Source organism: Palaemon carinicauda, chromosome 27 (assembly GCF_036898095.1).
Source record: "Palaemon carinicauda isolate YSFRI2023 chromosome 27, ASM3689809v2, whole genome shotgun sequence".
NCBI lineage: Eukaryota > Metazoa > Arthropoda > Malacostraca > Decapoda > Palaemonidae > Palaemon > Palaemon carinicauda.
The window spans coordinates 68,612,820-68,636,005 of NC_090751.1; the positions used below are offsets into that span (position 1 = coordinate 68,612,820).

Here is a 23,186-nt window from a genome sequence, read left to right on the forward strand (position 1 = left end):
AGAGACTCTCGGCTTCCCTCTCTCATCAGAACTGTTTAGAAATGAGTGCAGGTCAACATAATGCCCCAGAAATGTTCCTCTTCCTGGCTAAATCTCACATGGGTACCCTAGTGAAACACCTATATGCTTTCCTCAGAGTGAGGAGAGCTTGTAGAGAGTTCGTCCTGGCTTCAGCAACCATCAGACACGAACCAAGGAAGCTGATTACCTCGAGCATCTGGGATAAAGACCTTTTCCTACAGGAACTGGTCCAAGAGGTCATTGCGAGAGCAACCACGGAGAACAGAAACGTTTTCCAAAAGTGGAGCATGTCCTTAAAAAGGAAATCTTCTTCGCCATGACTATGACCACGATGCCTCAGACCACCATCCAGATGGTCCCTCAACAACTGGTAGCCTAGTCACCAGTATTTAACCCTACCTTTGAGAGGCAGTCGACTTCCTTTCGCCCCAGTCAGAAAAGAAAAGGTCCTAAGAGAAGTTCTCCAGTAGGTAACTTCTCTCGGGGCCGAGGAGGACGTGGTTGCGGAAATAAATCCGCAGGACCCCCCAAGCAGTGAGGGGTTCCAGGTAGGGGGCAGACTACATCACTTTCGGGATCGCTGGACCTTCGATCCCTGGGCCCACAGCCTAATCACGAATGGACTCGGGTGGAAATGGAGCAGAACTCCACCCCGTTTTCCAGAATTCTTCCAACACTCCACCCCCTTGTTGGAAGAATATACCTCAGAACTCTTGAACAGAAGGTGATATAGAAAGCAAAGTCCATCAAGTTCCAGGGAAGGCTGTTTTGTGTTCCCAAGAAAAGCTCAGACAAACTCAGAGTCATTCTAGACTTGTCTCCACTCAACAAGTTCATCGAGAACAACAAGTTCCGGATGCTTACTTTGCAACACATAAGGAACCTTCTGCCAAAAGGGGCGTACACGGTCTCAATAGACCTAGCAGATGCTTACTGGCATCTCCCGATGTGTTGCCTTTTCTCCTCCTACTTAGGATTCAAACTACAGAAGAAGAAGTTTGTCTTCTGAGCAAGGCCCTTCGGAGCCCCAAGGGTATTCACGAAGCTAGCAGACACAATCGTCCAACAGCTACACACCGAAGGTGTTCAAGTGGTAGCATATCTAGACGACTGGTTGGTATGGGCAGCATCCAAGACTACTTGTCTGCAAGCAGCCTATAGAGTGATCCAGTTTTTGGAACACCTGGGCTTCAAGATCAACCGTAAGAAATCTCGTCTCACTCCAGCTCAACAGTTCCTGTGGCTAGGAATCCAATGGCATTGAAAGTCACACTACCTCTCCATTCCATCCAAGAAGAGGAGAGAAATAGCGGGATCTGTCGGGAGACTAATCCGTCACAGGAGGATTTCAAGACGCCAACAAGAAAGAGTATTGGGCTCTCTCCAGCTTGCAGTAGTGACAGACCCTGTGCTAAAGGCACGTTTGAAAGATGCATCAAGAGTCGGGAGGAAATATGCATCAAACGCTCGAAGAAATCAACTAAGGTTAACCCCGGCTTTGTTGCACATGCAATTAAAGCCGTGGTCAACAGTCAAGAGCCTAGCATGGACAATTCCTCTGGAACCACCGCAACTATCAAAGGATGGGGAGGTCATTCTCACGACAAGAAAGTGCAAGGGAATTGGTCACGCCAGTTCAAAACATTTCTTATCAACATTTTTGAAGCTATGGCAGTATTCCTGACATTGAAGAGACTAATCCCTCGCAGATCAATCCACATCAGATTGGTCCTGGACAACGAGGTGATAGTAAAGTGTCTAAATCGACAAGGGTCAAGATCACCCCACATCAACCATGTGATGTTAGCCATCTTCTACCTGGCAAGGAGGAACGTATGGCACCTATCAGCATTTCCCTTACAAGGGTTCCGCAATGTGACGGCGGACACTCTATCCAGGCGAAAGCCCATAGAGACAGAATGGTCCCTAGACGCAGACTCATTCTCCTTCATCTCGGAAAAAGTCCCGAAACTGCAGATCGACCTCTTCGCAACGAGCAACAATAAGAAACTATCTCGTTACGTAGCCCCTTACATGGACCCTCAAGCAGAAGCGATGGATGCCATGTCCCTCGACTGGAACAGGTGGAATCGTATTGACCTGTTTCCACCAACCAATCTCCTTCTAAGAGTCCTCGACAAGCTAAGATCCTTCAGAGGGACAGCAGCAGTAGTAGCCCCCAAGTGGCCCAAAAGCAATTGGTTCCCTCTAGTCCTAGAGTTGAAACTGAAGCTGTTTCCTCTGCCAAATCCAGTGCTGTCTCAACTGGTCCAGAAGTTGACTGGCTACGCTTCATCCTCGAGAACCAGCAACCTACATCTCATGATTTTCTCGCCTTAGCAGCGAACAAAAAGTTCGGAATCTCGAAGAATAAAGTTTACTTTATCGAGGAGTACAAGTCAAGTTCGACCAGGAGGCAATACGAATCATCATGGAAGAAATGGGTGTCCTTTGTGAAAACAAGGAAACCAACAGAGATATCAATAGATTTCTGTCTTGCATTCTTCATACACCTCCACGAACAAGGTCTGGCCTCTACTACAATTACTTCTTGTAAATCAGCCCTGGCCAGACCACTTCTGTACGCTTTTGTGGTGGACCTCTCTGGTGAAATCTTTAATAAAATCCCGAAAGCATGCGCTAGACTCAAGCCTGCAGCCCCACCAAAGCCCTTCACCTTTTTTTTTGGACAAAGTCTTGCACTATGCTTCAAACCTGGACAATGAGGACTGTACTCTAAAGGATTTAACACAGAAAGTAATTTTTCTGTTCGCAGTAGCCTCAGGGGCTAGAGTTAGTGAAATAGTGGCCTTATCCAGAAACGAAGGCCATATTCAGTTCCTAGACTCAGGAGAACTGAACCTTTTTCCTGATCCTGCCTTTCTTGCCAAGAACGAGCTACCCACCAAGAGGTGGGGTCCTTGGAGAATCTGCCCATTGAAGGAAGATGCCTGTCTGTGCCCAGTAGAGTATCTTAATGTCTATCTTCGAAGAACTTTAAACTTCAAGGGAGGACAGCTCTTCAGAGGCAAAACTTCAGGATCAAACCTATCTTTAAGACAACTGAGAGCGAAGCTCACCTACTTTATTCGCAAAGCCGATCCTGATAGTACACCCGCAGGTCACGATCTGAGGAAAGTTGCTTCTTCTTTGAACTTCTTTCAACATAAGCGAAGCAAGTACATGAATTGAAACACTTTGTGGTGGCGGCGGGTAGTTTCATTAAACCCGTCGTCTAGTGCTGTGATGAACAGTGGACTGTTTTGGGACTTTACAGTGCATCAGGTGCATGGGTATACCTACCCACTGGTGCAGATCACAGCTGTGGTTGACATACTGTTCTGTGTAGGTGCATATCTGATCAATACACCAATGCCGAGTGAACGTTTAGGTACGGTGTTTATGCATTTCCGAACATCTGACCATGTCAGATAGATTTGGTTTCACATCTCCATTGAGTGGCGTTATTCCGATAATGTATTTATATATTTTTTCTACTCGAGAAAATATGTGTTTTGATGTGTTGTAATGCTGGATCAGATTCATACTTTTTCATAACTACATTTGATATATTAGTTGCATAATAAAATACTTGACCGTATTTGCGTTTTATTACTGCTCCCTCAGTTATAAGCTAATAAAGTACACCAGAGCTTTACTAAACCCCTGTATGGGGCTTATATCCTTGAAATCACAATAATGATTTCTAGAGGAATAAAACTTACATTCTTAAGGTAAGTAAAAAAGGTAGGCTTCAATGTTTTCCTTTTTGTTCCAGCAGAAATACAAACCTTGAATCCTTATTGTCGATATCGACATTTTCCCTGCTGGGGGCAGGAGGCTCTAAACCAGCTCCAGGTTTAGTGGAAGTGACAGATCTCTGGAATTTCATATATAGGTCTAGCAGACCAGATAAGGAAATCTACTCAAGGTGGAAGGCACATACACAAACCCACAGCTAACAGTGATTTTAAGATAATTCTCTAGTATACTTCCATCAGGACGACATGGCCTGAGCCCAAAAAATGGATGTTGATCAAAGTGAAAAATCTATTTTTGGGTGAGAGGGCCATGTCGTCCTGATGGACCCACCCTCTTGCTGACCTCTCCCAAAATTACTTTATCTGTGGCTATTTCCGCTTAACGGCAAGAATAGGAATGGCGTCACGGTAGTAGTAGGGGAGGAGGTCCACTTGGTACCTAGAACAGCACCCCTTTCTTTTGCGACGCTTCCCCCTTACATCGAAGCATTGAATCTATTCGGGGTGAAGATTGCCATGTGTCGTATCTAGAATACGTCCCCTGATGTTATGCAATATCCTTTATTGGATACTCGCGCCAGAAGTTGGAATCCTAGAGACCTTTGGTTTAATTCTCTGGGAGTATCACTAGCAAATATCCCTTAGAAGGCTACCTATAGGAACCCTTCCATCAGGACGACATGAATACACTATCATGCACTTTCATAGTCTTACATACATTTTTTAATTTTTCCATCCAGTTTCGGAAAGAGCTTTCTCCAATTCCAAACAATTTAGCAGCTATGAGCATTGTTTTTTCACCTTCATCTACAGCTTCCATATATTTGGTATTATATATCCTTGATCTTTTCTCCAGAGTGAATAAGGATATTATGTAAAAATATATCAAGTCTTATTTGACTTGACTTTGAAATATAATTATGGCAATTATTTACTATTATATGATGATTAAAATACTAGTGAAACGTGTTATCAGATTTAATTGTTCATAACATACAGCCATATTTTTATCAGTTTCTATAGTGGCTGTGTGCGTTTACACAACGATCATAACATTGCTAACGATGATTTTTTATTTTCCTTTTACTTTTTTAAAATTAGTAAATTTTACAGCTACAAATTATCAATCAGAATATTTTTAGTTTTGAATTTTTAGTACACACAGTAAATTGAAGCATGGGACAAAATTATTTTATTGGTATCTTCGAAAATTTGTTCATCAAAGCTTCGTATACTGGGCCATTGGTGTTTAGTACAGTTTTGTTTCTATTTTACATTTTTTTGACAATTGTGTGGTTTTGGTTGGAATGTAATACCCATGGTTGCTGAGGGAGTGCTATATTGTGAATAAAATGCATATTATGACAGCACATTTATTATTATTACAAACCAATCTTGAATCCAAGTTGAATAGGCAAAATACTATTAGCCCTAGGGTCCCAAAAGAGAAGACAGCTTTATACAAAAAACTAAAAAATAAACTAAAAGAAATAATAGGAATATGACCGAAGTACAGTGCCTGTGATTTTGTAAGTAAAGAGCAAAGATGAAAACAGTAAAAAAGATACCTGTAATAAAAAAAAAGGTAATCTCTTGATAAACTTCTAGCCAGCTTTTATACCGTCTATTGAATCTACCCAATACTGAATTGAAATAAAAAGAGAAATAGTGTATTGCTAAAAAAAAGCTGTGGTGCAGTATCCCCTTAAACAAAAGAAATATGAATCTAAGATGGTGGAAAACCATGGTACAGTGGCAAGGTACTATCCAAGAAGAGGAGTGTACCATAGCAGAAGTCTCCTCTACCTTCACTATTTGGGCATTAATCCATGGAAGTAGAATAGTAAGATAAAATGTGCTTATCTCTCTAGAAGAATGTTTAGAAGAATGTTGGGGTTTCAAATTCAAACTCACTCTGACCTCCCTTAAAGGAACCTTTAAGTCGATAGTGGTATTATCTCAATTTGTGATTGGTCGCTTGACGGATTTGCCTTAAGAAACAAACATACTCACACTTTTTATTTTGTTAGAGAACACTTGTGCATGGCGTTCTGTTTAAGAGGGATTATTACAGTATTTAAAAAAATTTTCGGATAACTTTTATGACCAGGTATTGGATTAAGAATTACTTTGACAACATCTAGTTTAGTATATTTCTAATTGCTTTCACTATTTAACCATGAATTTATTTGGTTAGGAAACTGCATCCCTAGTTGGTTTACTCACTACTTCAAGGTTGTATTTAAAGTTAATTTTCTTTGAGTGAGGCATGATAGTTTGGTAATTACCCTGAAAATTCTTTTATATACATGTGTGTATTGTTTTCTCTAGTATTCTTAGGTCAGTCTTTAGCCTAAGTAATTTGATTGAATTACAGACATATATCCTGAAGTACGAAGTCAAGTTATTAAAGATCTGCTATGATTTTTAATCTTGTTTAATTTTGCAGGTCTTCCATCGTTGGTACGCACTTTTGATTTTAATGGACAAGGAAGAGGACGAGCACGAGTTGGGGAAACTCTTCGACAGTCTCAAAGGGCCAGTGTGAGGCAGAGTGAAGCCAACAATCACTATAGAGACATAGCTTTGAGGAAATTCAACAATTTTACTCAAATAATCATGTCTCCTTCCACAACCAAAATGAAGAATTCTCTGAATTCTAGGGTAAGATGAAAGTTGGTTTGTGTTTAACTTTTGGGTTTTTCTTGACTTTTGTTAGGTTACTGCTATAACTAGGTTTACTTACAAGATTCCTAGATATTAATTTGGTGATGGATATATTCCAGAATTTGAGGTTGAAGTTTATTTTGAAACAATTTAGATTTTTGTTATACAGTATTTGGAAAAAATGTAATTATTTTAATGTAAAACTAAAATTATTCTAATTTAAAAAAAAAAAGATAATTTGTCTGCTAACTTTTGGTGTGTTGTGTATATTGGCATTGTTTTAATTTTCCACTTGGTAACTGTCATTTCTTGGGGTTGATTCCATCACCCATTTCATAAGTGGTTGTTTATACCTGGATGTTATCTTGACATTGAATTTTATATATTTTTTCAAGTAATTATTATCTAATCAAATTTAGAAGGTATATTTTACCCCTTATATTTGCTTTACTTCCTAGTTTAGAGTAAAGTATCACCTTTTATAATTATATTCATAATTATATGTGAAGACACAAAGACAAAGTCAGTCGCTCACTCTCTCTCATAAGTTTATTCTATTGAGGAAGGTTAGCTGAATGTTGAATTTAAAGTTTTTTTTCTTGTGAAACTAGCTTACAAGTTGACATGAAATGCCAGTATCTATTTTGGCTGACTTTTTACCTTCTCAACTAACAGTAATTTTACAGAATTTCATTTATATTTCTAAGTATACTTTAAACATTATTCACATCCTTATTACCCTTCTGTTGTTATAATCATGTCTTGAAGTGAATTTATATTCAAGTCTTTGGATATTCTCCTTTAGACAGATACGGCATTTGATGTCCTTAAAGGGACTCCTTTTTCCTTATTACACATCTCATTTTTCATATATCTAGCATTAGCTAAATATTTGTGATAATTTTTCAAGTATTTTAACTGTTTTAGGAAACTAAACATTACTCATGGAAACTTGAAAAAAAGATATCTCGTTTCAGGTACTGCGTGAATTATGCGAAGCACTGAACATCTTGAAAAAAGATGAATCAGTCAGAATGGTTCTGTTGACAGCCACTGGACCAACATTTTGTCAAGGAGTAGATCTTACAGCACTTCAACATCCTAATCTAGAAACACGGAAGAAAAATGCTGAAAATCTGGTTAGGGGCATCAAGTGAGTCTTTTTAAATTTGTACTTTTTTTCAAAAGACGTCCAAATTGAATTTTCTAGTACAGATGGAAATTTAATTTTTCATTTGTAAGTTTTAAAAATGTGAACTGTCAGGGCTATACTGGTATTAAAGGATGTAAGTATGAGTTGACTTAGGAGTTATAGACTAATTGTAATCTTCCTCCAGAGGGTATTCTTTAGACTTTAGAGGTCTACATGAAGGACATGACAGATTTTTTTTTTTTTATTATTATATATAAAGTTATGATCATTTATATTCATTGAATAATGTTAATTCTGGATAGATGTTGTTATTTTATCAATCAATTTAGATTTTGTAGGGTTTGAGCTCGACCCTGGCTCAAAAAAAAATTTTGAGAACTTTATTTATGCATCAAACTTTATTCTTATAATGGCTAAAAATACCTCAAAGAAGGCTATAAACTAATGAAAAGATAAATAATATCTATTTTAAAATTAAATACTTATTACAAATGAATTTTAGAAAATAAATATACAATTGTATTTATAAAAAATGCAAATATACACTAAACATGAAAAAATTTAGGTACACATTCCTGAATACTTGAGGAACAATTTATTACTGCTAGAAAGGGGTAATAATCTAAAATGAGAAATGAAAAATAATTTTATTTTTAAACATAAAATAGTGTTGAAATTTCATATTTTTTTCTTTGGGGGGGGGGGGGGGGGTTAACTAAATGAAATAGGTAGTGGCTAGCACTAAGATGGGATTTAGTTTTATATTTTTTTGGTATCTTAATTTACACCATGAAAATTTCTTATAAAATTTATGTATGAATTAATGGCCATGCATATAAACACTTTCGCATATTCTCCAACAATCCTTTTTTATAGAATTTTGAAAACTATTGCACATGAGAAAATGGGTAACTTTTTTTTATTTTTGTAATTAAATAAAATAGGTAGTCGCTGATTTTTTTTATGGAAGTTTAAATGTAATAGCACACAAAATTATTATGTAAAAACTTTGACTTTATCTCACCCTATTTAGGTTTTGTAGGGTTGACCTCGACCCCAAGCAAGCTCAGAAATAGAACAAGGGAGAGAGCTAAATGAATGTTTATCCTGGCTCGACTGAAGCGAGCAGTATGCTGGCGTCACGCAGGGCAATATGATCTGCAATTATTGCAGACGATATTTTATGAGAAAAAAACGTTTTTTGATACAAGAAGGGTCGTGCAATACCCATCACATCTATCCAGGGTTAATTAAAGTGGGGTTTTATGATTTTGCTTCACTAATTGATTTTGACTAGATTTTATGAAGAACTTTTTCATGGCAATGGATCTCTCACTTATTACTGAATAATGTTTGTTCTTACTTGTATATAAAACTTTCACCCTTTAGAATAGAAAATGTCTTCAGCATAGCTGGAACAGACATTGAATTTATTAATGAGGTAATTAATGACAAGCCGTGAGTGCTGGTGAATTGTTTCACCTGCTTTTCTGTCAAAGACTCTTCACTTTTGTCCTTGGCCACAAAGAGTATGTTCTTACTGTTGTCTTCTATCCAAAGGTTGTTTGATCTTTTACTTTCTTAATAGATTGAATGGATGATCGATGGCTTCATGATGATTATGGAAGTGAAAAAGGTAACGTAAATAGGGTGAAAGGGTGTACGCTGCAATCTTTTCTGGCTAGACTAGCTGTAGATCTGCACTCTGCATTTCTTATAAGGGCAGGATTGATTGCAATTGTCTCCATGTGCCAAGTACAGATTTTGACCCACTGTTCATTGGCAATCTTATGTTTTGAGGAGGAAGAGGGCAATGCCCAAGATAATGTCTGAGGGACTTATTAGTAAATTTTCCCCTCATTGAGTGTCACTGTCTGAAGCTTCTTGGTCCTAAGGGAATATACTTCAAAATCTGGAAGATTTTGTATCTGTATTCGGCAACTTTCCAGGGTTTAGTGGAGTGTTGGGCTCCCCCAACAATCACCACCCACCAACTTGCTCTGGAAGCTCTACTGTAGCTGTGCAGGCAGTCACTGTGGTTGGCCGTCCTTATGTTTTGCACCTTGGCCTTCAACTTTTTTGAGAGAGCCGGTAGCTAAGGTTACTCTTTCTATTTTCCCCAGTGCTAGTAAGCTTAGTGATATCAGTCATTATTCCAGAGCTGTGAGTAGCATCACGTGATTAGCTCACAACCTGTTTCAGAGGCAAAGTCCAAAGCTCTTAAGCCATGGCATTTAGTAGGAGAAACAGAATTCAACCACACCCTATGGTGAGCATTGAAATCACCAACAAAAACAAAGAGAGGCTTTTCTATCATCCCTTAGCACTAATGGTAAGGTGACAATCGCAGATAAAATCATCCAAGTCGGGATTCTGGTAGATCGAATATAGATGAAAGTAGTTATGCTTGCAACAAACTTTTATTACCTGAATCTCATGACATAAAAAGAGTTATGGAAATTGTTCGGTAATCAGCAGGGCTAGAGCTACTACAAACACATTTACCTAATAGAGTAATATTTTAACGATATTCAATAACAATGCATGTAATATTCATATATTAGTGTCTTATTATGAAGTAAATATGGAGTATTATATACCATATATTTCCAAGTAAAGGGCAAAAATTTAAAACTGGTTTTGGATGAAAAAATTCAGGGTCCGTCCAATACACGGGAGATACTTTCGGAATTCTGAAAATATTTCCTCGACCTCTGTTTTGTTATTACGGTATTCCAATTGCATATTGTTCATTAATGGGACAGTAGTTTGGAAGAATTGACATATAATCATATACTCATTTTAATTACGGTATAAGGGTATATAGTTTTATGTTTTAAGTAAAATAAGAATATTTACCGGTAATTTTATCTTTAATTTATTTATAGTACTCAGGCTCTTTTGTGTTATCAGTAGGCTAACCTAGTTGTTTGGAGCCTAGAATTTTCGATATTTGTGCTCTAATTAGTTTTTCTACTCACATAGTAGTCAGGAAGGATTTACTTAACAGCATATAATATGCTTAGTATAATCATTTACTGTAGTTTTGTGTTTAAGTAAAGTAAAAATAAGAATTAATTTTATCTTTATTACACTACTTCCATTATTATTATTACATACATATACCAAGGCACTTCCCCCAATTTTGGGGGGTAACCGACATCAAACAAATGAAACAGAAAAGGGGACCTCTCCTCTCTATATTCCTCCCAGCCTGACAAGGAACTCAACCGAGTTCGACTAATACTGCTAGGGGGGCCACAGCCCACCCTGCCCCGTTATCCACCACAGATGGAGCTTCATAACACTGAATCCCCTACTGCTGTTACCTCCACGGTCATCCAAGGCACCGGAGGAAGCAGCAGGTCCTACCGGAACTGTGTCACAATCGCTCGCCATTCATTCCTATTTCTAGCACACACTCTTGCCTCTCTCACATCTGTCCTCCTATCACCCAGAGCTTCCTTCACTCCATCCATCCACCCAAACCTTGGCCTTCCTCTTGTACTTCTCCCATCAACTCTTGCATTCATCACCTTCTTTAGCAGACAGCCATTTTCCATTCTCTCAACATGGCCAAACCACCTCAACACATTCATATCCACTCTAGCTGCTAACTCATTTCTTACACCCGTTCTCACCCTCACTACTTCCTTCCTAACCCTATCTACTCGAGATACACCAGCCATACTCCTTAGACATTTCATCTCAAACACATTCTATTTCTGTCTCTCTCTCACTTTCATTCCCCACAACTCCGATCCATACATCACAGTTGGTACAATCACTTTCTCATACAGAACTCTCTTTACATTCATGGCCAATCCTCTATTGGTGTACATCTGCTTCCACTTCACCATTTGCTGCAACAACAGACCCCAAGTATAACTGATCCATCTCCTCAAGTAATTCTCCATTCAACATGACATTCAACCTCGTACCACCTTCCCTTCTCGTACATCTCATAATCTTACTCTTACCCACATAAACTCTCAACTTCCTTCTCTCACACACCCTTCCAAATTCTGTCACTAATCGTCCAAGCTTCTCTTCCGCATCTGCAACCAGTATAGTATCATCCGCAAACAACAACTGATTTACCTCCCATTCATGGTCATTCTCGTCTACCAGTCTCAATCCTTTTCCAAGCACTCGAGCATTCACCTCTCTCGCCACTCCATCAACATACAAGTTAAACAACCACGGCGACATCACACATCCCTGTCTCAACCCCACTCTCACCGGAAACCAATCACTCACTTCATTTCCTATCCTAACACACGTTTTACTACCTTTGTAGAAACTTTTCACTGCTTGCAACAACCTTCCACCAACTCCATATAACCTCATCACATTCCACATTGCTTCCCTATCAACTCTATCATACGCTTTCTCCAGATCCATAAACGCAACATACACCACCTTATCTTTTGCTAAATATTTCTCGCATATCTGCCCAACTGTAAAAATCTGATTCTTACAACCCCTACCTCTTCTAAAACCACCCTGTACTTCTAAGATAGCATTCTGTTTTATCCTTAATCCTATTAATCAGTACTTTACCATACACTTTTCCCACCACACTCAACAAACTAATACCCCTTGAATTACAACACTCATGTACACCTCCCTTACTCTTATATAGTGGTACAATACACGCACAAACCCAATCTACTGGTACCATTGATAACACAAAACACATATTAAACAATCTCACCAACCATTCAAATACAGTCACACCCCCTTCCTTCAACATCTCAGCTCTCACATCATCCATACCCGATGCTTTTCCTACTCTCGTTTCATCTAGTGCTCTCCTCACTTCCTCTCTTGTAATCTGTCTTGTCATTATTATTATTATTATTATTATTATTACTTGCCAAACCACAACCCTAATTGGAAAAGCAGGATGCTATAAGGCCAGGGGCTCCAACAAGGAAAATAACCCACATCTTTTTGTGGTTGCAGAACAGGACTGCACACATCACCGTAGCCTCCTCCTGTAAGGAAAGAAAGAGTGAAATGAGTGTGGGGTAATTTATCTCACTGATAAAATTACACATGCATAAGAATAGTATAAATTACTATTATTTATCATAGCTTAGGATAGTAAGCTAGAAAGGAAGTAGGAAAGACACATATCTGTGTTTCCCCTCCAGGCAATTGCTGTGACCTCCTACAATATTAATATTTTTAATTTCCTTATTAGGGAAAATACAGAGTGGAATAACTCGTATGTAGAGCCGGAGTGAGTGGATACTAACACTAACTCCACCACTTGTAGAATATTAATTCCGAAAGGTAATCATTAGTGTTCCGATGATCTAGGATTCATCAGAATGTTGTAGGAATACTTCACCTCAACATTTTTTGTTCGGTCTGAACAATGGACTGTGAAAGGATACACAGAGTATGTTGGAAATTTCATACTACTGTATACTGTAGTTTTCTAACTGCTGTATTGTTATACTGCTGGAATACTGGCTACTGTATTGTCTTGTACTGTAGTTTTGCCGTTATGCTACCAGGTTAGGCTAGTACCTGGCGGCACTAGCTGACAGAGAGAGAGAAAGAATGGAAAGAAGGACTATCGTATTATTATAGTTTAGTACAATAGTTAGCGGTGTAGGGACTACTGCCTCTACTGCCTTCTTTCCAGAATGAGAATTCAAATGGAAGGGGAGGAATACATTGATTCTAGCTTCCATTCAACCACAATTTCTGTTGCCGGCTGTACGGCCGGTTACAGGGTTTGTGAATGGCAGTCCAAGAGAGGACTGAACAATACTCAAAAGTGTAATGGGTTTCCCACCGGCAGCCGCCAGGGCTGGCTCAACCTTTCCTGGAGCTTAGCTTCCATTAGGGAGATGGTCGAAGCGGCAACCTAATCGCCTTTGTAGGAGCCCGGCCGGTAACCCAGTCAGCCCGGCAAGCGGGGTGATTGTAGAATACCGGCCACAGGAATCGTGAAGACAAAAGGGGAAGGGAAAGGGATCTTATATTTTACAGAGAAAGGTGGCGGCAGGTATGCCTCCTATTTTCAGCTGTAAATCAAGGAAACATAGTTTCCTATACCGGCACCATCTTGGACGGCAGAGGAATAACGATTCCCTAGCCTGAGACATTGCCAGATATAAGACATGTCTTCTAGTCCACAAGGGAGAAAGGTGGCGGCAATTATACTACCCTCTTTCGGTTGTGGACTAGGGAAGCCGAACTTCCTATGCTGACAACGGTGTAACCGGCAGGGGAATTACTATTCCCCTATTGGTACCGTTGTCGGCAGCAAGACAGAATACCCTGAGTTATTGTTGTATTTCAAAGCCCGGATTCTCGCCGGCAAAGAAGATCGACAGAAAACTCAATCCAAGTCAAGCCGGAGTACACTACTCGATGGCGATGACGGAAGATAGGGTTGTCGCCTGGGCTAGCTGCACTCAAGGGGAAGGAAGGGTTTACAGTATCCTCATTTCTCTAAAAGAAAAGCTTATCGAAATATGCTAGTAATTCTAGGAGATATTTATATCTCCGACCGAATTAATAAAAACGATACTAGAGGGTAAAAGGGGGATAATGTTACTAAAGTATACTAAAACGAGTTAGGCTAGCCTAACCCGAGTCGGGATCTCGGCTACGCTAGTACTACCGAGGCCCTATCGTATACGATAGAAACGTTTATTCGGAAGAGGAAATATTAAATGTGTAAAGCTTATCTTCACTAGTATAATTTTGCCTAATTAGTTAGAATTTTTTTATAGCTAAATACCAGGAACGTCGCACTACTAACTAAATAAAGCATTTATGGCGTGCGACAGTGGTCTTAAAATGGCTGCCTCCAGGGATAGCAGTGCTCCTCTTAACCCACCTAAATTATGTTAATTTAACTTTGAGAAGGGAGCTAAAAATTATACACAGGAAAGATTGAATACTCAACTTTACAAAGGATGATGATGCTGGAGATTGCATGATAATATTCCTTGAAAATAAGTAACAACACCGAGAGAAGTGTGGGAGAACACCGTGCTCAAATGCTACTTTTAAAAGGAATAATACACCGTAGTAGTACTGCGAGGGGATCCACCTGGTAACCTTGATAACGGCTCCCCTTCATTTCGCCACTCTTCCCCCTTAAAGAGTAAAATCTATTCAGGGTGAAGCTTGCCATGTGTGGTATCAAGAAATACGTCCCCTGATTTTATGCGATATCCTTAAAAGTTTTATTAAGGATATTCGCGCCAGGAGTTAGAATTCTGGAGGCCTATGGTTAATTCTCTGGGAGTATCACTTTAGCCAAATATCCCTTAGAAAGCTGTCTAAAGGAACCTTCCATCAGGACGACATGGCTGAGCCCCCCCCCCTCAAAAAATAAATAAAAAAATATATATATATATATATATATATATATATATATATATATATATATATATATATATATATATATATATATATATATATATATATATATATATATATATATATATAGATGGATACATACATACATACATACATACATACATCTAATAGATTATAGAATATATAAATGCACTACTTACTTTACATTTACAGGGAACATAGGGTTTTCCTTGCAAGGCCAGTCTCCAACAACACACAATTGGGTTATGCTGAATGTGTGTGTTTAGTGAGAGAGAAAAAAAATTGATGAGGATTAGCTACCCGTATACAGGGTGCAGTGGAAGTACATAGGGAAGTCCATGCATTACAGACAGTTGAACTGCTGGTTGGTGGTCTCAGTCATATTCACCACCATCCCTCAAAACTGCGGAGTTGTGTGCTCCAGCACTACATGTGACGACTGATATTGTAGACAGGCCTTTACCTCGAGTTGTCATTAAGCACCAGATGTTGCCTCGTTGGGCGGGTGGAAAAAAGAGATTTTTTCTTTTGGGGGGTTAACGTTGCTGTTGTGGCGGCTTTTGGGACAAATCGATATGAACATCAGGTGAGTTTAGAAATAAGTTTTATTATTAGAATTTTCTTTTTCTTATTTGTAATTATTGCCATTATTTCCCTTAGATTTGTCTGTATCATACTGCAATTTATTTGTCAGTGGTTTCCATTAATAATTTATTTGTATTTTGATAATTTCAGAGAGTTCCTGAGAACATTGGTGCAATTTCCTAAACCTATAGTTGCTGGAGTTAATGGCAATGCCATGGGGTTAGGGGTAACAATGTTGCCCCTGTTTGATCTAGTCATTGTTAATGACAAAGCAGAATTTTATCTTCCATATGCAAAGTTGGGGCAAATACCGGAAGGTGGCGCAACTTATACTTTTCCAAATCTCTTTGGGAAATTAAAGGTAAAGCTAATTACATGGAATAACAATCACTAGAAATAGATATTCAAGTGAATTCTGAGATGAAATTTAAAATAAAAAAAAATTGAATTTAACAGTACATTTAAGCTGAGATGTAGTTGAAAGTTACTCGGAAAATTATAAATTTTATCTTGAATTTTTTTATTTTAGTCCATGCAGTTGTTCCTGGGTCATAAGGTCACAGCATCAATGGCACTGGAAATGGGACTTGCTTCAGAGTCCATATGGCCTGCAACATATCAGCAAGAACTTATACCTAAAGTTGCCCTCCTTGCAACTCAATCTGCTCAGGTGAGAAGACAGTTCATTCACTAAGCCTTTCTTCATTGTTAGGGTAATGGATTCTCATGGTTACTTTGTTGTTATAACTGTTTTTCAGTTACAATAAGGTATTAGTAATTATATGTTTCATTAGGTAATGAATTAAATTACTTTGATTGTTCTGTGCTTGTGTTATATGAAAATAATTGTTTTAAACCCTCTTCCAGATCATTATGAAGGCATCCCCAGAGCATATACTCTTCTTTCTAAAAGCATTAAACTGGTTTTTCCTTTGAATTATCACTTTATATGTTTGAAAATATTATATCAGTAACTTTCATTATTGATTTTTAAGATCTGAAATTTTATGGCATTTGCCTCAATTTTCATCAAGAGAGAGAGCGAGAGAGAGAGAGAGAGAGAGAGAGCGAGAGAGAGAGAGAGCGAGAGAGAGAGCGAGAGAGAGAGCGAGAGAGTGAGAGAGAGCGAGAGTGAGAGAGAGAGAGAGAGAGAGAGAGAGAGAGAGAGAGAGAGAGAGAGAGCGAGAGAGAGAGAGCGAGAGAGAGAGAGAGAGAGAGAGAGAGAGCGAGAGAGAGCGAGAGCGAGAGAGAGCGAGAGCGAGAGAGAGAGAGAGAGCGCATTCCCTAGCCAAAGATGCAATAATCTGAATTTCTAAACTTCAAGAAGAAGTCGTAAGTCGTACGGTTCAAGTTACATTTCCCGCTTCGACCCCCCTCCCCAAGTCCCAGGCCTGAGGTCAAAAGTGAGTGTCTAATTGACAGGTGGGCTGGGCTTACGTGCTATTTGCTAGTAGTTATAACTACTTTTTTAGTTTTTTAATTTATACTCCTATAAGATGACCTCTAGCAAACAATCTAAGGTTATGACCAAAATTTCCATTGCAGTCATGGAATGCTTTTTTGAGATTGAAGGTTACCACTATGCACAAATAAGTCTCAGAGGCTGACACAATGATTTTCAATGCTGTTTATCAAGTAGTTGCCCAACTGTTTGGCTATTCATAGAGGTTTTATTAAGGGAAGAGGTTTTACAAAGGTTGAGGTATTTAGTTGTAATGGCAGGTGAGCCGCAACAAATGAAAAAAATGTATGCAGATCTGGAGGGGAGAATTGGAGGAATCATTGACTTCGAAGAAGTCAAAATGTTATCGACAATCTGGGAGGCATTGCCAATAACATAAATCGGTAACAACTTGCTCATAAAAAGTATAATTTGTAATGAAAACCTGTCTAATATATTCTCATGTTATTCTGTTTTTATTATTACAAGTATTGTTTTTTTAAATACCTATATTTTTCTCCATAGATAATCTTTTATTTTTATATTTTACTAAAAAATTACTTGCATATGCATATATCAGAAGTACCTTTGTTTTAACTGGTATGGCTTTGAAATTAAATATCTCTCTCAAACTGTTGTTACCTAACTGACAGGCCACTATTAAAATGTATTTAAAATTATTAAAAAAAAAAAATTATAAAGAAAAGAAATTAATATCCAATTATCATAATGATGATGTTCACTTTGCCAGTTAGAATAGTGGTCAGATGGTGAAAGAGAAGGAAATATTTAAGCCTAGCTTACTAACAGAAACGGATGCAGTATGTGCTTTTTTAACTATTGGACTCTCATCTGATTGCAACTTGAGGTCTGTGTATTAAGTGAAAGACTGTGGTCTTAGAATATTTGAAGACCTCAAATGTTGTTGTGTAACAGTATTTGAATACGAATCAAGTACTATAATGCAAATGAAGTTTATGACTGGGGTTTTATTTCTCTGTTGGATCATTCATTATTTTGGACTATTTTTACTATAATGGTTTGTTGATTCTCATTCTGAAAGTATGGGCTTCACTATTTTTATGTTGTATGATTGATCTATGTTGCGTTTATGGATCTGGAGAAAGCGTATGATAGAGTTGATAGGGAAGCAATGTGGAATGTGATGAGGTTATATGGAGTTGGTGGAAGGTTTTTGCAAGCAGTGAAAAGTTTCTACAAAGGTAGTAAAGCATGTGTCAGGATAGGAAATGAAGTGAGTGATTGGTTTCCGGTGAGAGTGGGGCTGAGACAGGGATGTGTGATGTCGCCGTGGTTGTTTAACTTGTATGTTGATGGAGTGGTGAGAGAGGTAAATGCTCGAGTGCTTGGACGAGGATTAAAACTGGTAGACGAGAATGACCATGAATGGGAGGTAAATCAGTTGTTGTTTGCGGATGATACTGTACTGGTTGCAGACACAGAAGAGAAGCTTGGACGATTAGTGACAGAATTTGGAAGTGTGTGTGAGAGAAGGAAGTTGAGAGTTAATGTGGGTAAGAGTAAGGTTATGAGATGTACGAGAAGGGAAGGTGGTGCAAGGTTGAATGTCATGTTGAATGGAGAGTTACTTGAGGAGGTGGTTCAGTTTAAGTACTTGGGGTCTGTTGTTGCAGTAAATGGTGGAGTGGAAGCAAATGTACGTCAGAGAGTGAATGAAGGTTGCAAAGTGTTAGGGGCAGTTAAGGGAGTAGTAAAAAATAGAGGGTTGGGCATGAATGTAAAGAGAGTTCTATATGAGAAAGTGATTGTACCAACTGTGATGTATGGATCGGAGTTGTGGGGAATGAAAGTGATGGAGAGACAGAAATTGAATGTGTTTGAGATGAAGTGTCTAAGGAGTATGGCTGGTGTATCTCGAGGAGATAGGGTTAGGAACGAAGTGGTGAGGGTGAGAACGGGTGTAAGAAATGAGTTAGCGGCTAGAGTGGATATGAATGTGTTGAGGTGGTTTGGCCATGTTGAGAGAATGGAAAATGGCTGTCTGCTAAAGAAGGTGATGAATGCAAGAGTTGATGGGAGAAGTACGAGAGGAAGGCCAAGGTTTAGGTGGATGGATGAAGTGAAGGAAGCTCTGGGTGATAGGAGGATAGATGTGAGCGAGGCACGAGAGCATGCTAGAAATAGGAATGAATGGCAAGCGATTGTGACGCAGTTCCGGTAGGCCCTGCTGCTTCCTCCGATGCCTTAGATGACCGCGGAGGTAGCAGCAGTAGGGGATTCAGCATTATGAAGCTTCATCTGTGGTGGATAATGTGGGAGGGTGGGCTGTGACACCCTAGCAGTACCAGCTGAACTCGGTTGAGTCCCTTGTTAGGCTGGGAGGAACGTAGAGAGTAGAGGTCCCCTTTTTGTTTTTGTTTCTTTGTTGATGTCGGCTACCCCCCAAAATTGGGGGAAGTGCCTTGGTATATGTATGTATAATTGATCTAGAATTATAGAACACTAAATATCTACTGTTATATTTTCAGAGCATGGAGGCTACCAAGGCTTTAATGAATCACCATTTGATAACTAAATTGGAATTAAGTTTAGAATCCGAGTGCCGTCTTCTCTTACAACACTGGACGTCTCCTCACTTTGCCCTCCTTTGTAAGCGCTTCCTTGATAGTCATCACATTCACCTGCAAAAACCTGTTAATCTGCCACTTTAGTTTTTTGGGGGTTCCTTTCCATCATGCGTGTATGGGAACCCCCTCGCAACGTTTAATGGTGAATTCTTGGATAATATTCTTGTATCAAGGGTATTTCAAGAAATAAAGACATTTCGACTCCTTTTTTTTTTTTTTTTTTTTTTTTAATAGTTGATGCATTTACAAAGTCAAAAGAACTCTGCTTTATCTCGTGCAGTTAATGTGTGCCTCTCGCTCTAGATTAAAGAGAAATTGCTCATCAAGTACCCCACTCTGATTGGTTCCAATTATTGATAAAGGTCAACTACTTGCGATAGACGCCAGTTGTATAGTGTATATGCACAGTACATAAAATTCCTTGGTAGATCCATATCATTTTCATGATGAAATTCATCTCGAGGTACAGCTTTAACTTGTTTATGGCAGAGGGAGATTTTACCAAAATGAGAACAAAAATATATTTTAGAAAACACAAGGAACTTGGAGAATCAGTGATTTAATTGGGAACGGTGGTTTGGGTTTCAAAGTGATTTGTTTCTGTGTGAAATTCATGGAGAAATTTTTTTGTGTAAACCAATTAAAAATGAATTTCCTGAAACTGGAAATAGTGTATTTTATGTGAACCCAAATTCACTTATTAATCTGTGGCCTTTTATGCAGACAATTCTTCATGTGGGTGGAGCAGATCCACCAGAAGATAATGTATAGTGTATAGTTAGTATGGTATAAGAGAAATATATATTGTCACCTGCCTTTTCAATGAAAATTATGGAGAAAGATACCATCCTAATAGGTGGATGGTGCCCATGTATGCAAACCTCACTAATGTTCTCCTAAACGCACATTTGTATATAAATCATTAACTTGTCATGACACTAGAAACTTTTCTAAAGGCAGGTTACTGGAATTAAATTTATTCCCGTTTGGAAATAATTTTTTATAGTTTTCAGCATGGGACTTTTGTAGATAAATTTTATAGTGGAAAGTTGTTGATTATTCAAGTACAACCTAAATACTGAGGATGTCTTTGATAGTCTGTATTTGTAAGAAGTGCAAAAGCTATCCTCTGTAGAAAGTTAAATTTTTTGTGATCGAAAGATTTATTTTACTACCATACTTTGAAGTGATAGCTATTATAGTTATTGGCGAGTAGAACTGTTAATAATAATTGAGATAGGTTTAGGGGGACTGCATTAATATTCATGCTGAACCTGTTGTTGTATATACAACTCTAAATTAGTTCTTCCTTGTGTATATTAGTTTCATGGTATAAATTAACACTTATTTATCGTATGTAAATGTATTCATTTCGTCATTTTGTTTGTAGGCTAGTCATGGTCCAAATCATATTTTCTTTTATCTGTCACCTATTCAGGGAATTCATTATTCCTTTTTATTATTTCTTATAATGCAACCTTCTTTTTTGTCTTTATTCACCTTTGTAGTACAGTATTTGTGCGTTGTGAGATGGGTCAGTAAATTATCATATAGGCTTGTGGATGTGATTGTAGTATTGGCTCAGGATGGATTTATTTTCCAATGTTCATTTTTAAAGTAATGTGCAAACAGGAAATAAAGTAGCATATGTAGAATATTGTTGTACGTGGGAAGTAAATATTCCCAAAATAGTTATTGAATGCTCTTATGTTCCTGTGTCAGCATAGGAACAGATAAATTTAATTATTCTGCACATCTTACGTTGAATTAAAGGTATTGTGTTTTTATGGTATCTGGTGAAGCAAACTTAGACCAAAATAGTTGATAAGATTGTTGGATGAATTCTTGAATATGTTGAAAAAAAAGGAATCGGTAGTGGCAAGAAATACCAAAAGGCTGAGAATATTATCATTTATAAAACAAGACTCAGGGAATTAAGTTCCTACAGTTTTCCCTTTCCATCAAGTAAGCTTAGCCCCTTAGATTCAAGTTTGAAGATTTTCATAATCCTTGATGGTTTCTGATCTTTTCTTGAAGCAATTGTAATAATTTTCTTCCTGGTGTAACCCAATAAATTAATCTGCTCTAGAGTCTCTGGAAAGTTCTGTTTGTTATGGAAATAGGTCAAACAGAAATTTGAAAATAAAATATTGGTCAAGATTGGTGAATTCTTTCATGTTCATTATTGCTGTCACCTTGCATGTTAAACCAGTAGGTAATTCACATGGGAAAAAGAGTATGTTTCCATATTGGTCATGGAAGGATTATACTGTACATCATTATTATGCTTTAACTTGGAAATATTGGTTTTATATCTAGGAATTGTATTAATTTTTCAGTTTTTTTATATGTAATTTGATGGTATTGTTAATAAGTTTGTATTTTCACCTAAAACCACAGTATGAATGCATTGTAGTTGTCTGATATGTAAGTTGAGGTTTTCACATATGATAAATTATTTTGTATTGCAATATATTTATTCTGTAAGTTTTATCCGAAGTTGTTTTGAGAAACGAGTAAATTATAAAGAAAAGTTCTCTTATAATAAATTTTTCTTTTCTCTGTTAAATGTAAATTTAATCAAGTTTTTGTGTTCATTTTGTCATAGTTTGTCTAATTTGTGTTTAAAAAAAAATAGTAAGTGGTATGAGGGCCAAGATGTAAACTTTAGAAATACTTTTTGGGATATACGTAGACAAAAATGCATATAGTCAGTTGAAAATTTAAATCTTTTTGATGATTGTAATTTGATCCTACTTAAATTTTGATAGGGGAAAGGAAATTTTAATTTCCTCAAGATGCACTAGTGTAAAATAATTTTTTTTTTTTTAGTATGTACCAGAAAGTCCAGTTCTTATGTTTGCTTGAATTAATCCTCCTAGGGGCACCCTTCTGATCTTTGCCTCTTGCTGTCGTTTTTTTTTTTAAATAAGAACACAGCCAAGAAATTCCTAAAATGAATTCAGTTTTGCCTTAAGAGTGACTTTTTTATCCCATATTTTTTAAAGGTGTGATTGAAATTGAGGCTGTTGTTAGATTGTTTGTGTTGCTAATGATGACCATATACCCTACTCTTGATACAGTGCTATAAGTTATAAATATTTTGAAGCAATTATTTTTGTTGGTTTACTTCAGAAAATTTTTGTCATAAAGTATTAGTCATATACTGTAAGTCAAAATATACAAATTATCAATAGTTAATTTTTGACAATTGTAGGATAATCATAAAAGGCAAATTAAATGGCATGTGTTTATCTTGTACTGGACATGGATGCATTCCCTAAAATCTTGTATTGTTGTGTTCAACTCCATTGACTAGTATCAGCTTAGAGAGAGAGAAAAAAAAGCACTACAGTACTTGATCCCTGTTGGTTTCACAAATCTTTATTATCCAAAAGGAAGGATAATCCTCCTTCCAGCATGGTGAAAATTCTAGTTTTTTACTTCTTCCTTATTTCCACTTTTCTGTCCAGCCTCTTCACTTTTTGCTTTGTATGGCAACAGCAGGGATTTCCCCCCGTTGCACGTACCTATGCACTAGATGGCTCCCCTGGTCCCAGTAGTCTCTCTCTCTC

General features: G+C 37.7%; 1 protein-coding gene across 4 annotated transcripts in view; it reads left to right on the forward strand.

Moving 5' to 3' along the window:
• LOC137620750 (serine-rich adhesin for platelets-like) overlaps nucleotides 1-22,540 on the forward strand; it is an 88,908-nt gene extending 66,368 nt beyond the window's left edge. For all 4 annotated transcript variants that reach the window (XM_068351136.1, XM_068351135.1, XM_068351138.1 and 1 more), the window contains exons 3-7: nucleotides 6,232-6,446; nucleotides 7,427-7,602; nucleotides 15,712-15,922; nucleotides 16,091-16,231; nucleotides 19,513-22,540. In XM_068351136.1, the coding sequence (XP_068207237.1) occupies nucleotides 6,232-6,446; nucleotides 7,427-7,602; nucleotides 15,712-15,922; nucleotides 16,091-16,231; nucleotides 19,513-19,695 (926 nt within the window). In that variant the 3' untranslated portion in view covers nucleotides 19,696-22,540. The remainder of the gene's footprint in view (nucleotides 1-6,231; nucleotides 6,447-7,426; nucleotides 7,603-15,711; nucleotides 15,923-16,090; nucleotides 16,232-19,512) is intronic.
• Nucleotides 22,541-23,186: the final 646 nt, after the last annotated feature.